Source organism: Mastomys coucha, unplaced genomic scaffold (assembly GCF_008632895.1).
Source record: "Mastomys coucha isolate ucsf_1 unplaced genomic scaffold, UCSF_Mcou_1 pScaffold5, whole genome shotgun sequence".
Lineage (NCBI taxonomy): Eukaryota > Metazoa > Chordata > Mammalia > Rodentia > Muridae > Mastomys > Mastomys coucha.
This window is the reverse complement of record NW_022196911.1, coordinates 92,827,916-92,842,113: the sequence shown is the minus strand read 5'-3', so window position 1 is coordinate 92,842,113 and position 14,198 is coordinate 92,827,916. Positions and strand designations below refer to the sequence as shown.

Genomic DNA, 14,198 nt, shown 5'->3' with positions numbered 1-14,198 from the left:
CAGGTGCTCAAAAATTGTATTTATCAGAAATGGGGGGACAAAATGTGACGAGAGCCTCAAGAGATCTATGACGTATATGTGGAAAAAGGGAGAAATAGGTGGAAAGAAAGTATTTTTTAACTACTTTCGAAAACGCCATCCGGAAGGCGTTAGGACCAGTCCGCGGACGTGTTCGTTCTCTAGCTGGGGCTCCACGTCAGTCAGATGAGAAAGCACCCTACACCAGCTCTTGGTTGCCCCCTACCGCCATCGCGCAAGCGCAACACCCCTTCCTGGAGATCACCGGCCCGAGCCCGCCTCTCGTCTCCCATTGGCTGTCCACTATTCTCCCGCCCCTCGGGTACTCAGCCAATCAGAATCTGTTGACGGGCGGGGCTTTCGCCAGAGGGGCGGAGCGTGGGCTTGGATTGGCTCCGTTGGAGACGGCGACGTGGCTGAAGAAGGCCGGTTTGTTTCTGAATTGAGGCTCAAGCACTCCGGCTCAGGATTGGTGCTGGGCTGGGCCCGGGTCTTTGGCCGGAAGCGGAAGTGGAGAAAGGATGCAGGTGTGGAGACCAGGGCTGGACAAACTGGGTCTTCTCTGGGACTCCTGTCTTGCCTCCTCAAGTCCTCCCGTCCTCAGTCGGGCGCTTTGCCTCTGCAGGGTGACAGTTGGGTGCGGGGAATGAGCGCGTGCGAGGCACATCGCCTTCCCGCGTTCATGCCCCCCTGCCGGTTGTATTTCCCACCAGGACCATCAGCACGTGCCAATCGACATCCAGACCAGCAAGCTGCTCGGTAGGAGAGGGCGCCCCCGCGCGGTCGGCTCTCGGGGGAGGTCCGCTGGTTGCCCCCTGTCACCAGCAGCCAGGAGCTGTGAAAGTCCCAGCTGAGCTCCCTTCTTCTAGCGAGCTGTTTGCTCTGCAAGGAAGGAAGCATGGGAAGTCTGTACTGGCTCCGTGTTTTCTACTTTTAGCATTTCCGACGTAGTATCAAATCGTATTCAGGCACACAGGATAAGTGGATAGTGTTAAAGATGAACAATTGCCAAATAGCTGATCCATTTGGAATCTAAGTCTGTTTGACTCTTGTCTTTATGCTTTTTGCGTTTTTTTTCGGTGGGTAACCCCCCCCCCATTTATTTAAAAAGTTCCTATCTCTCTTTGGATTTAGGGAAAAGAGGGCCCTAGGACTCTCATACAGACCTGTTATGCCAGCCATGGTGGCTCATGCTGGTAACCATAATACTTGGGAGGCTGAGGCAGGAGGATTGGTGGCAGTTCTCAGACAGTCTGGTTTACATAGCAAGTACATGCTACATATTTGCTAAGCAATGGACACTTACCACCTCCCCCACAAAAAAGCTTTTAGTCCCAGCACTCAGAAGGCAGAGGCAGGCCTTGTCTACATAGCAAGCTTCAGGGCAGCCAGGACTACATGGAGAGACCCTATGTCAAAAGAAAAAGATGAGAGGCAAGAAGACCTTTTAGTGGCCAGGCAGTCTCTGCATCTGGTTTACACCCCTCATCCTGTCACTTCTGGACATGAGCACTTGAAATGTTCGCCAGATCGGCATGTCCTTAAGGGGATGTTTGCAGACCTCAGCCCCTCCCCACCTTTCTAAATGAGAGGGGGCATTCAGTCCTTTGATGGGCACTGGTGAATCCTCCCAAACGCCTGCCAGGCACGGGACACCATGTATTCATAGTGTGTGGGCACCGGCTGTATCTACCCTGGTGTCCAAGCTTGTCCTCAAGTCCTGAGAAGAACCGGTGGGAACCGGTGGGCACCGCTCACTGAGCATGTGTTCCATACTGGCTGCCATTTTATACTCTTTTAAACTCCGTGGTTTCATCTTAATCAAGATTTAGCGAGTTTAGCGATTTAAGTTTAGAGGTTTAGCGAGTCACTGCGATGCACAAGCTCGGTGTATAGCACATCATCCTGTGTGTGGGGAAACCGTGGCACAGAGAGATAGAAAGAAACTTAGAGCCAGCAAGATGGCTCAGTAGGTAAATGTTCTTACTGTCAAACCTGATGACCTGAGTTCAGTATCAGGACCCATGTGATGGAAGGAAGGCTTAGCTTTCAGAAGCGGTCATCTGATCTCCACTTGTGAGCTGTGGCACATGTGTACACACACATACACATATGTGCACACTGGATAAATAAATAATAATTAAGTTTTTAATAAAACATTTCCTTAATAAAACCTTGATAATTAGACCCCAGGACCGTCTAACTGTAAAACCTTAGTTCTCTCCTTAGGAGATGGACATGGCTGTTAGGCCGCAAAACATGTCAGCTATAGAGTAGTCATGTGGCAGAGCAGTTACTTCCGAGTTAAAAACAGACGAGTGACTAGGCTGGGCAGTGGTGGCGTGCACCTTTAATCCCAGTACTAGGGAGGCAGAGGCTTTCTGTGAGGTCAAGGGCAACCTGGTCTACATAATGAGTTCCAGGACAGCCAGGGCTATGTAGAAAGAACCTGTCTCAAAAAGAAAAAGAAAAGACTATCAGCACCATCCAACCTCCGGGGCGCAGTAGGTGTTATGTTAGGGGCTTTACAGTTGTTCATTCATCCGGTACTTGGCATAACCACCTTGTGTTTTCCATTGTCATGGTTAATCCCCGCCCTGAGGAAATGGAAGTTGAGCAGCACCCTCTGTCAACACGAAAGATATAATTACACACAGAAGCAAAATATTATGGAGAATTTAGAATGGTCAAAAGTGGCACTTTCATGTCGGGACCAATTTAAAGTTTTTCTTTATCCCTGTGTTAAGGCGGTTGCTCTGTAAAACTCATACTGGGGATAAAGTCGGGGCGCCAGAGACTGTTTAGCCCAAGCGTCTCTCTGCATCTGTCTGTCTTTTCGTCTCTTCCCATTCCTCTCTCTGGTACCTTAGCCAATACAAAGACTTTTGTTCAATATCTAGTATGTGGCACTGGAACCAGTGAATTCCCCATGGGGAGTTAGTGGCATGGCGGATTGTGGTGACCTGCCGGTTCTCATGCAGATTGGCTGGTGGACAGAAGACACTGTAACCTAAAATGGCAAAGCCTGGTGCTGACCATCCGGGAAAAGATCAACACCGCCATCCAGGACATGCCAGAGAGCCAGGAGATTGCCCAGCTGCTCTCTGGATCCTGTGAGTGACCTGGAGCCATGTCACGGGAGTCCCCTCCCAGGGTGGACTCTGGGTCGTAGATGCTGGTTGGCAGCAAGAGTACAGGGTCAGCCACCTGCAGTAGCCAGCTGAGGAGAGGAAGGGTGGTGGGATTCTGAGAGTCCTTTCTTGCTTTCTAGACATTCATTACTTTCACTGCCTAAGAATAGTGGACCTCCTTAAAGGCACCGAGGCGTCCACCAAAAATATTTTCGGCCGGTACTCTTCACAGCGGATGAAGGTGAGAATGTGCATGTGAGGACAGCCACAGCCTCTCCTGTCTCACTGATGAACAAGTCAAGATGCCTCATCTTTGTCTCTCTAATTTATACCAAAGTGGACCTGTCTGCTGGGCTTACATGTCCTGACCTTTGGGGATCACTGCTGGGCATCACAGTCTCATAATCACGTGGGTGCTCCAGCCAAGATTAAAGCTGGAGGGAGCTGAGACACTTGTTTGCTATGCTAGGAAGCCCGGGGCAGCCTTCTCTGCAGGGATTGGCTGGGAGGGGGCCATGGATGCTCCTCTGGCTGATGTCCTCTCTCTCCTTCTCAGGATTGGCAGGAGATCATAAGTCTGTACGAGAAGGACAACACGTATTTAGGTAAAGTCACCCTAAAGGGGTGAAAGCATCCGTGGGGGAGCCTGCGGCTGTGGTTCTGAAACAGCCAGCTTATAGGGAGCTTGGCAGGAAGTGGGGTGCGGCCCAGACGTTGCCTGGTTGTAGGTGTGCAGAACAGTTCTGCAAGTCCTACATGAGAGAGAGAATCAGGCAGGAAGTGAACCTTTGTGTACCCTACTGAGCAGGCATCTGGCCTGTCTCTCTCTCTTGGGGTGGTATTCTGTACTGCCCCCACCCTCTCTGCATGTATGGGTCATCCTGGAGCCCAGATTGGGAGCCTGAGAGGAAGCAACTAATGGGTTGATTATAGTTTGGATCATGACTCTGAGTAGTAAATAATTACAATTATTAATCTATACCAAGTGCTCTAGGTTTTGCTTTATATGGATCCACACAGTAAACACAATAGTCCCTGCTTGGCTGCTAAGGATTCAAGCAGAGAGGGTACACGGCTTGTCTCGGGTCCCATAGCTAGGAATGGAGAAGCTGAGAAGCCAGCCCCGTCTTCTCCACCATGCTAGGGCACCTATGTGCACCTCAGGGCAAGCGTAGCCTACAGTAGATTTCCTGGGCCCTCCTTAGTGGAACTCTCTAGCCTCCTGGTTCGGAATGTCAACTATGAGATCCCCTCGCTGAAGAAGCAGATTGCCAAGTGCCAACAACTGCAGCAAGAATACAGCCGCAAGGAGGAGGAGGGCCAGGCTGGGGCTGCTGAGATGCGCGAGCAGTTCTACCACTCCTGCAAGCAGTACGGCATCACGGTGAGCGTGAGTGGGCGCCTCACTGCAGCGGGACAGTCTCTAGGACTGGCTCTTCCGGGCCCAACTCCGCTGCAGCTGGCGGGCATCTTTCTTGGTTGGATTCTGCCTGGCTTGGGTCTGTCTGTCTCACCTTTCTGCACTGACTTGATAGTTTCCATTTCCCACTGCATGTGACCGAATCCTTCCCTTCTCTCAATTTAGGGAGACAATGTCCGAAGAGAGCTGCTGGCCCTGGTGAAGGACCTGCCAAGTCAGCTGGCTGAGATAGGAGTGGGAGCTCAGTCCCTGGGGGAAGCCATCGACCTGTATCAGGCCTGTGTAGAGTTTGTGTGTGACAGGTAAGGAGAACTTGCACCCCTGAGCAAGGGGTGTTTTCCCGGGTCCCTCTGGCTCCTCTCCACGTGTATTTGTTCCCACGTGGCATGCTGCCTGTGTTGATCCGTGTGGACCAGTGGAGGATGTGCTCCTTGGACCATGTGGTTAGCCTGTGTTAGCTTCCCGAGTGGCTGTAGGAAGCTCAGTTACCATGCTCTGTTAAAGCCCCACAGAACAGGTGCTGCCCATGCTGCGGTATGTGCAGAAGAAGGGGAACTCAACGGTGTATGAATGGAGGACGGGGACAGAGCCCTCTGTGGTGGAGCGGCCACAACTGGAGGAACCTCCCGAGCAGGTGCAAGAAGATGAGGTAAGACATGGCCTTTGAGGAGCTGAGTGGGAGATGTTTCCCATCAACCTTTATTTTCCTGGCTTTCTTGAGACCAGAGTGCAGACAAACGGTAGGCACCTCCGCCCACTGGCTCCGGTTGACCTGGGGAGTCCTTCGGTGAAACAGTCCTTTCTTTTGGGAGCTTGGAGGTCTGTGCAGTTGACTCCATGGCTCTGCACAGTGCTGAGACTGACGAAAGCAAACTGCTTTCCCTTTCTCTGCCCACCTTGTTTGCACTAACATCTTTTTTGCTTTTTAGATCGACTGGGGTGACTTTGGGGTGGAGGCTGTTTCCGACTCTGGCATCTCTGCTGAGACTTCTGGAATAGACTGGGGTATCTCCGTGGAGTCAGAGTCCAAGGTTAGATCTTTCTCTCTGAGTGGTTCTGCTGCAGCCATAGACAAGCCTCTGTGCATGGGACAGGTCACAGGTGTAAGGCCAGGTGCATCCTGAGGGAAGTGGAGTCACAGAAGTGAGGCGTCAGTGTAGGCTCCTCTCCTGCGACTTGAGGTGTATGATTGCAGGCACCTCACCAGGCAGAAGGGAGGGTGTCGTCACCAAAGCGCACACCACCATGCTTGCCACTGCATGACTGGACAGTGCAGGTGCAGCCATTGAACCCTTCAGGAGCTCTAGTCTGCTCTGGCTCCCTGCGCTAGGGAACCGTTTCCAACCTCACTGAGTTTTTGCTGTCCCTCAGGTTGCTGGGGCTGACAGGATCGACTGGGGCGACGATGCTGCTGCTTCGGAGATCACTGTGCTGGAGACAGGAACCGAGGGTAAGGGCCCTGTCCCCTGCAGCCCTGGAGAATGGGGGAGCCCAAGTTCAAGGCCATCTATAGCTCCAGTGAATTTGAACAACCTGTGAGATCGTGTCTCAAAAAGTAAAAGTGCATCTTTTTAGGATGTGAATGGAGGGGGATGGAGAGGAGGTGGCTTAATAACGTCTAGAAACTCAGCTCCCGGTTGGTTGCTTGGTTAGTTTCGAGACAGTATCACTGTAGCTCTGGCTGGCCTGAAACTCTCTCTGTGTAGACCAGGCTGGCCTCAAACTCAGTCCCAGTGTTGGGATTAAAGGCCCATACCACCAATTCTCATATGTTTTAGAGACTGAATGTGGGCTAGTCATTTTGGTAGATTGTTTAGGATTGGTTGGGCTCCAGGTCTGACATGGACTCCCCTCCCTCTCCCAAATCTTCAGAGCGGCTGTAGCAGCCACTTACGTCACTAGAGGGCAGTGCAGGATGACACTTTACCTCCCTTGCCCCCAGCTGCCTCTGGCTCTGCCTGCGCATTTATAGGCCAGACCTGAGTAGAACCAAGAGACATGAGCAAGGGGAAAGGGCAGCTTTCCCCCTGGGCAGGGCTGAGAAGAGTCTGTCCACAGGAACCCGCGGGCTTCTCAGATCCATCCTCTTGTCTCCGTCTCTCTTTCTGACAGCTCCAGAAGGTGTTGCCAGGGGCTCAGACGCTCTGACTCTTCTCGAATACCCTGAGACTCGGAATCAGTTCATTGATGAGCTCATGGAGGTACTGCCTTCCGGGAGATGTGACTTCACTTCTGATCCCTCCCTGCTGATGTGAAGGGCACTGACTGATTTCAGTATCCCCGAGCAGAGCCTCACAAGTTAGGATTCCCCCACCACACCCTTGTTCTCATAGTTCTGAGACATCTCCAAAGTTCCTGGCTCCGTCTTGGGCAGTAGAGATAGAACCGTGATGAAGACATTTAGAGGCCTTGCCTCTGCAGAGCTTATTTTCCAGCAGGAAGAGCAGAGAAGAACCAAGATGAGTGTGCCCCACATCAGATGGTAACTGGGAGCCACAGATTATCAGGGCACAAGGCTGGGGTGTAGCTCAGTTGGTAGAGTGTCTACCTAGCATTCAAGAAAGCCTGGACTTGATTCTCATTGCCATACAAACCGTAGTACTCCCGAGGCCCAGCATGTGGCAGGAGGAGACTGGAAGGTGGGAACTCAAAGGTCAGCCTTAGCTACATGGCAAGTCTCCTGAAAATTCTGTGCCTATCTGGTTTCCTCCACTTTCCCCTTGAAGAGACATCTTGTAGCCATGAGGGGAGAGGAGGACAAAAGATACCCAGTGTTCATAATATAGTAGGATTTGTTTTTCCTTTTTAAAACTTGTACTTATATGCACATGTGTACCACAGCACAAAGATAGAGATCAAATTGGGACAACTGTAGATGTCATTCTCGTGGCTTCTCACCTTTCACCATGAGGGTTTTGAAGATCAAACTTAAGTTCTCAGGCTTGGCGTCAGGCCATTTAACCAGCCCAAGATGAACTCACTCATAGAGACCACATCTTAGAGATGTGGCTGCTGTTCATATTCTTCCCAGACTTTCCAGAGTTTCTCAAGCATTCTCATTCCGCCCATGGAGGGAAAATTAGTATGTGCCCTAGGAATCTCAGTGTGCTCCCAAAGGCTGCGGAAAAGGAGGGAGGGCTAGGGCTGCAAGCACAGGTCAGCATGGGGTCTAGAGGAACAGGGCAGCTGCCTGCTCCCCAGCCATAGGCATCCTCCTATGCCAGAGGTGCTCATGAGGAGGAGCCCGTGCTGTAGCAGCGGGGTCTCCAGCAGTGAGCTATGCACAGGAGACGTCTGTCTCCTCTGGACGCTAGCTCTTCACATAGGGGCTCAGCTCCTGATTTCCTTTTTTGATTTGAACTCCTTTCCCCTCAGCTTGAGATCTTCTTGTCTCAGAGAGCAGTAGAGATGAGTGAGGAGGCCGACATCCTGTCCGTGAGCCAGTTCCAGCTGGCTCCTGCCATCCTTCAGGGCCAGACCAAAGAGAAGATGCTCAGCCTGGTGTCCACACTACAGGAACTGATCGGCCGGCTCACCAGTCTCCGAATGCAGCACCTGTTTATGATTCTGGCCTCACCAAGGTTGGCTTTTCCTGATCCTCTGTTTCTCCATCTTGAATGGAGCTCTCTTCCCTTGTCTTCTTCCTCTTTATGATTCCTCCTTTCCTGTGTACATGGCTTTCTCCTGGGGCTAGCACGGGGTAGGGTCGATTAATACAGACAGAACGTGGTTCCTAAGTAGGTAGGAATCTGGAGTGGCTTATATTCCTTACCAGAAAAAGGAGGAAGGGCATGAGGGGAGGGGAGGCCAAGGAAGGAATTAGTTCCTGGAGCCTCACCGAGTCCAGCAGTTGAGTGCAGCAGTTGAGTGCCTCACAGGGTGCTCCGCACAGGTATGTGGACCGCGTGACAGAGTTCCTCCAGCAGAAGCTCAAGCAGTCACAGCTGTTGGCTTTGAAGAAGGAACTGATGGTGGAGAAGCAACAGGAGGCGCTTCAGGAGCAGGCAGCTCTGGAGCCCAAGCTGGACCTGCTGCTGGAGAAGACCAGAGAGCTGCAGAAGCTGGTGAGACATGACCCCGCTCCCACAGCCCCGTGCCTGCCTGTCCGCTCCCTGCCCACTCCACTCTCTTTCTCTCAGATTGAAGCTGACATTTCCAAGAGGTACAGTGGCCGACCTGTGAACCTGATGGGAACCTCTCTGTGATGCGTCCCTCTGTGTCCTCCAGTTGGCGGTGGGACAGCCCAGGCTGATGCCACTGGGCCGCACCAGCAAAAAGCCAGGTGGACCTGGAGACAGAGCCACGAGGAAGGGTTGCCTTGAGTGGCTCTGTGGCCTGTCAGCCTTAAGGCACAGCTGCTGCTTCCAGTTATCAAGTGAGGCTCAATAAAAAGGAAATGACTCCCTTCATTGCTGGCTGTCACTTGCACCACCTCACCGAGCCTGCTTGAAGTTGAAGCTGGGTACATGTTTCCTGAATTCTTGATCCAGGAGGCCTTGAGCAATGGTAGAGCCCCAGGTTAGAGGCTTTTCCTCCTTGCTTTTGTTGGTACCTGGACCCCATAAGCATTTAGAAATGGTTCAGCAGGTGGTTTAGGGCTGGCCAGTGCAGCTTTGCCCCCTCCTTTACCCAGGCTCATGCTGCCCCACCCCAGCCGGCAGCCCAGGGGGAGCAGTCAGCCATCCCTGTTGGACCCTGCAGAGTTGTATTTTTCCTCTTAATCACAGCTTACTGTCTAGTCAGAGGGGAAATGTGGTTTGGGGAGGCAGGGTCTGATAAACAAGGTGGAGACAGGAGTTGTCACCTCTACTAGCTGCCTGTCCACTTCCTGCCCATAACTGCCTGCTCTGGGATTGGGTAGAACCCACCCCAGGGTAGCACCCCTCGCCCAAGCCACCTACCCATCCCTGTAACCAGGAAGGATAGGGGCTGGGGGTGGCCAGCAATTCGATTTTAATTTCATAGCAGAGCAGTTGATTCATGGCTCTTTGTCGCTGGCGTTGACTCCCGTAATGACTTTCCATCAAAATGAAAAGTGGAGTGACACCACTCATTATTCCTGCTGCTTGTTATCTCAGTTCTGGGGAGGGCTACCCCTCCCCACTGCCTCTCAGCCGTCCAGGACAGTGAGTGATGGCCCCTATTAATCACCGACCCCGCGGACTCTGGCGGACATACGCTATCCAAAGGAGAGAGAGATAAGGCCACATGAACTGCTCAGAGACACTCCTATCGATTAATGTCAGCCTACCGCTTCCCCCCAAACCCTGCCTGGTCACCTCCTTTTGGAGGAATCAAGCTGAAGTAAGAAACCTAAGAACTGAGAGAGAAGATACTGGTGTCAGAAGACCATCCTAAAGATGGAAGGGCCTAGAGTGCTGTGGCTGGGCTGTATTCTGTCTGCAGTTGCCCCGAGGCCTGGGCAGCTGTCTGCTCCTCTTGGTTCCCTTCCTGAAGTCAGAGCATACCCCAGCCACCTCCCTCCCCAAGTGGTCATCTTCTCCAAGGGCTGCCTGGCTAGCCACGTGCATGACTGAGGCATGCTGCCCTCACTCAGTCTAATGTCCCTGCCTAGTCACCAGCTGTTACAGACTCTACTGCATACAAGACCCAGGCTGTGGGGAGAATCCCAGAGAATCATGTGGTCGTGCCAGGCTGGATTTGGCCTTAGAGGCTCCTGTTCCTGCCAGACATGAACACCTGACCTCTCACCAGGGGGCAAATGGTATTTTCTGAGGTCCTCTGAGCAGGTGAGAACACAGTGTGGCAAGCAGAGGGATAGTGTTCTCACAGGGACTGGGTCTGTTTTCTAAGCTGTCCCTGAGGCCGAGGCTGAGGTAGACAATCTCCTTCAGCCCCTTACTGATTGCACCGGGGCGGTTCTTCAGAACTTTTTCAGCTTGCTTTGCCTTTGGCTCCACCACCTTGTGGGCCATCCCACTGGGCTGTACCAGAGACACTGAAGCCCACCTGGTATGGGATATGGGAACAGTTCTGATGGATTTTGGGGTCTGCTCCTGAACCCCTTTAACTTCATTCTGGAACATTTTGGTCCATGCTCCTTTCCTTCAGTGCCACGAGGTTGACCTAAGTGTTAATGAACTAGGCAGCACGATGCTCTCAGTGACTGCTCAACACCGTGAGCTCTTGGCTTTGCTGCGGGGAACACTGCAAAGGGCTCTTCTTTCTGGCCTGACCAATCTTCTTGGAAGGGAGAAACAAGGGCTAGTTGCAGAATTGAAGACCGGGTTCCCAGCAGTCAGCTGTCAAAGTTGTAAAAGCCATTCAGGGAAAGAGAGAGGCCACGGGCCAAGCTACATCTTCAGCAGTCTCGTCTTAGTCTGACGTTGAGTCTGTGGCCAAGGCATAGCAAGGATTGCTGTTAACTTCTCTCCTGCTGCCTTTCTGCCTGACTCCATCTCCCTGATCCTTGTAAGGAAGCAGGGACCCCCTTTTCCAGAACCCTTTGCATGGCTACCTGCTGGCTGACCATGAGTATGGGCTAAGTAGAATGCTATGGATTGCCCATCAGCTCTGTCAGCCCAGTGCATGCACCCCTCTCCCCTGGGCCCACTGAGGGCTCATCAAGGGCATGTGGGTCCTGTATAAGAAGAACCCACTTGTTCCCTCTGCCAGGGCAGGGCTGGAACGATCTGCATTCTTCAGACCAAACACAAGCTCACTCCTCCACAGTAGTGGCCTAGAGTCCAGGACAAAAGAAAAGCACACCCAACTTGTGGGGCAGCGGGCCTGGGGCAGAGGGCCTGGGACTGTGGCCCTGACCACTCACATGCACGCAGCTGACAACCCCAGATGTTGCTGTGGCTCTCTCTGCTTTCTCATCTGCTCTTCTCTGTCCTGCTGCTAATGTGTATTTCAACTTTGGAACACCACTTATATATTCTCTTCCCCACTCTAGTACAAGAATATTTAATAGCTAATGGGAAGCCACTGGGAGACGGCTCTGTGATGTAGCCACTATGTGTGTGCAGAAGACCCTGGCTTCTGTCTAAGCTCCAAAAAAAATCTCATGAATTGGATACAGCAGCACATGCCAGTGATACTTGGGTGGCACTTAGGAGGTAGAGGCAGGAGGATTGGAAGTTCAAGGTAATCACTGGCTATAGAAAAAGTCTGAGATCAGCCTGGGCTATTTGAGACCCTGTCTCAAAAAAACAAAACTATAGTAATAACAATAAGAACAATGCAGTGTGACTGTGGGCTCTAGAACACCTGGCTGTAGTCCTGTACTTGTGTGACATGAAACCCAAATGTCAAACATGTAAGAGTGGCATAGGCTGGAAATACCCCAGAGCAGTGCTTCTCACCCTTGAACCATACTATTATTATTATTATTATTATTATTATTATTATTATTATTATTTGTCTTGTTTTGTTTTTTTGTTTTTCGAGACATAGTTTCTCTGTATATCCCTGGCTGTCCTGGAACTCACTCCACTCTGTAGACCAGGCTGGCCTCGAACTCAGAAATCCACCTGCCTCTGCCTCCAAAGTGCTGGGATTAAAGACGTGTGCCACCACCACCCGGCCATACAATGATTTTTGTTGCTACTTCACAACTGTAATTTCCCTACTGTTATGAATCATAATGTAAATATCTAATGCTGACATGTGACCCCTGTGGAAGAGCTATTTAACCCCCACAAAGGGGGTCTCGGCCTACAGGTTGAAAACCGGTGTCTTAGACTAAAGCTGGCGACTTGTGTCTGGTCCTGGTCTCATGTTTCTGTGATATTCTGGGGTCCCACCTAAGCCTATTGTCTGCATCCGCACTCCACCTCTGGAGTCCCTGTCTCTCTCAGTCTGTTGGTTTCTCCTCTGAAGCTCACCCCTTCTGTTACTATACCCTCCTTTTGCTCTTTGCCAGGTTAGACTCTCCTGCCTCAGCTTCCTTTCCCACAGTCTGGGATTACAAGTGGATAACCTCATACTTTGGACTTATAATCAGTCCATTTAACTTCCCAGACAGATGGATTGTGAGTTCAAGGACAGCCCAGACTACATAAGGAGACCTTGTCTCCAAAAGTTAGGAGTGTGGGAGAGGCATGCGCTTGGTGGTACTGCCATCCATCCCTGCATTCCAGAGGCAGAGGCAGAGAGGCAGGCAGAGGCAGGCAGATCTCTCCGAGTTCCAGGCCAGCCAGGACTGCTCACATATGGAGACCTTGTCAAAAAACAAGAAGAAGAAGCAGGGGGGGCTGATAGTGGGCGAGGGATGTAGCTCAGTGATGGATGGACTTGTTTTTTGCCTAACGTGTTCCATCCCCAGCACCAGCAAAAGTAAATAAAAGGACTCATTGGCCAGCTTAGACTGTCTCAACGACCCCAGCAACCCTCAGAAAACACACAAACCACCAAGTCAAACATCCAAACGAACTAGACTAAGCTCCCATCACCAGGAGGGAAGGGAGGACTCGTCCTCTGTGAACCTTCAGGGCCCTGTCTCTCCACCCCTCTCCCTGTTTGAGGAGAGCAAAGGGCTATTGCTTGTTCTCCTGGCAATGTCGTTTCATTGTAGGCCCAGTTTTGCTAGCACAGCTGGGCCTCATGAGCACCACCCACATACTGGGCTTTGGACCAACTGCCCTGCACTCTGAGGAGTCGGGCCCCAAGCTGTCTTCACATTGCCATCCTGCCTGGCAGAGCCCAGCGCAGCAGGAGGGAGTCTGAAAGCTGCAGCAGGACTGCCTGAGCCCAGGAATACCAGCTGACCCAGATTCTCCCTGTGTCCTCCAGATGCCCCTCTCTGGTGACAGGGTCGCACCTCTGAATAGACTGGCCCTGAGTCAACTCTGCCTTAGCCACCCTCCTCTCCTTCCCCAGGCTCTAAAGAAAACCAGTTTGAATATTTAAACTTCTCCTGTGTGTCTAATAAAAAGTTCTGCACTATTTAATGCCCCAGCTATCCATTACTGTCTGGAGCTGCCCTCTCCTCTCAGTCTCCCCCTCCCTTCCTCTTGCCCAAACCATGGCGCACAGCAAAGCCATTTGTCAAACTGATCCCGCCGCCGGCTGCGCTTGGCTGTGTCTGAAAGGACATGCCGCCCCACAGGGGAAGGTGGGAATGAATAAAGGAGCTATGCAAATTACTGCTTAATCTGCAGAGAAACACCCAGGCTTTGGGGAGACGCTCATTACTTCTTTTAACTGTGATTAACGGGCAAATTAAACCCAAGCCCTTAACTCTCTCCTGGCAGAGGATTTGAATGCAGAGCCCTGTGCTGCTGCTGCCAGTGGCTAGGGTCTCTTCTGTAGTTGCTTGTGTCAGATGAGGAGCATGAGCTTGGCCCTGCGCTCAAGTTGCCTTACCAGGCAGGCATGAGAAGAGCAGGCCCCGCTGGCTCACCTTACCTCACCAGAAGGAAGAACTTAGCTGTTCTTCCAGTCTGTTTCACATTCTCAAGAAAGAGCAGCCACTGGCCACTGGGTTTACTGGAATTCTTTGCCTCTACTAGAAATTATCAAAAAAAGAAGGAAAAAGAGGAAGAGGAGGAGGAGGGGGAGGGGGAAGAGGAGGAGGAAGAAGAGAAGGAAGAAGAGGGAGAAAAGAAGAAGAAGAAGAAGAAGAAGAAGAAGAAGAAGAAGAAGAAGAAGAAGAAGAAGAAGAA

General features: G+C 51.7%; 1 protein-coding gene across 1 annotated transcript; it reads left to right on the top strand.

Annotated features, from left to right (window-relative positions):
• The first annotated feature begins 380 nt into the window (after window positions 1–380).
• On the top strand, window positions 381–8,978 carry Cdk5rap3 (CDK5 regulatory subunit associated protein 3). The gene is made up of 14 exons (XM_031352913.1): window positions 381–545; window positions 732–777; window positions 3,000–3,131; window positions 3,290–3,390; window positions 3,706–3,754; window positions 4,355–4,533; window positions 4,735–4,871; window positions 5,074–5,218; window positions 5,499–5,600; window positions 5,941–6,019; window positions 6,682–6,770; window positions 7,945–8,150; window positions 8,462–8,633; window positions 8,709–8,978. The coding sequence occupies exons 1-14, from the start codon at window positions 540–542 to the stop codon at window positions 8,772–8,774; spliced, it is 1,509 nt and encodes a 502-aa protein (XP_031208773.1). The 5' UTR covers window positions 381–539; the 3' UTR covers window positions 8,775–8,978.
• The last annotated feature ends 5,220 nt before the right edge of the window (window positions 8,979–14,198 follow it).

Coding starts and splice junctions, on each gene's coding strand:
- Cdk5rap3 (XM_031352913.1), top strand. Junction 4,534..4,734: donor GCAAGCAGTACGGCATCACG/GTGAGCGTGAGT, acceptor CTCTCAATTTAG/GGAGACAATGTCCGAAGAGA. Junction 8,151..8,461: donor ATGATTCTGGCCTCACCAAG/GTTGGCTTTTCC, acceptor TGCTCCGCACAG/GTATGTGGACCGCGTGACAG.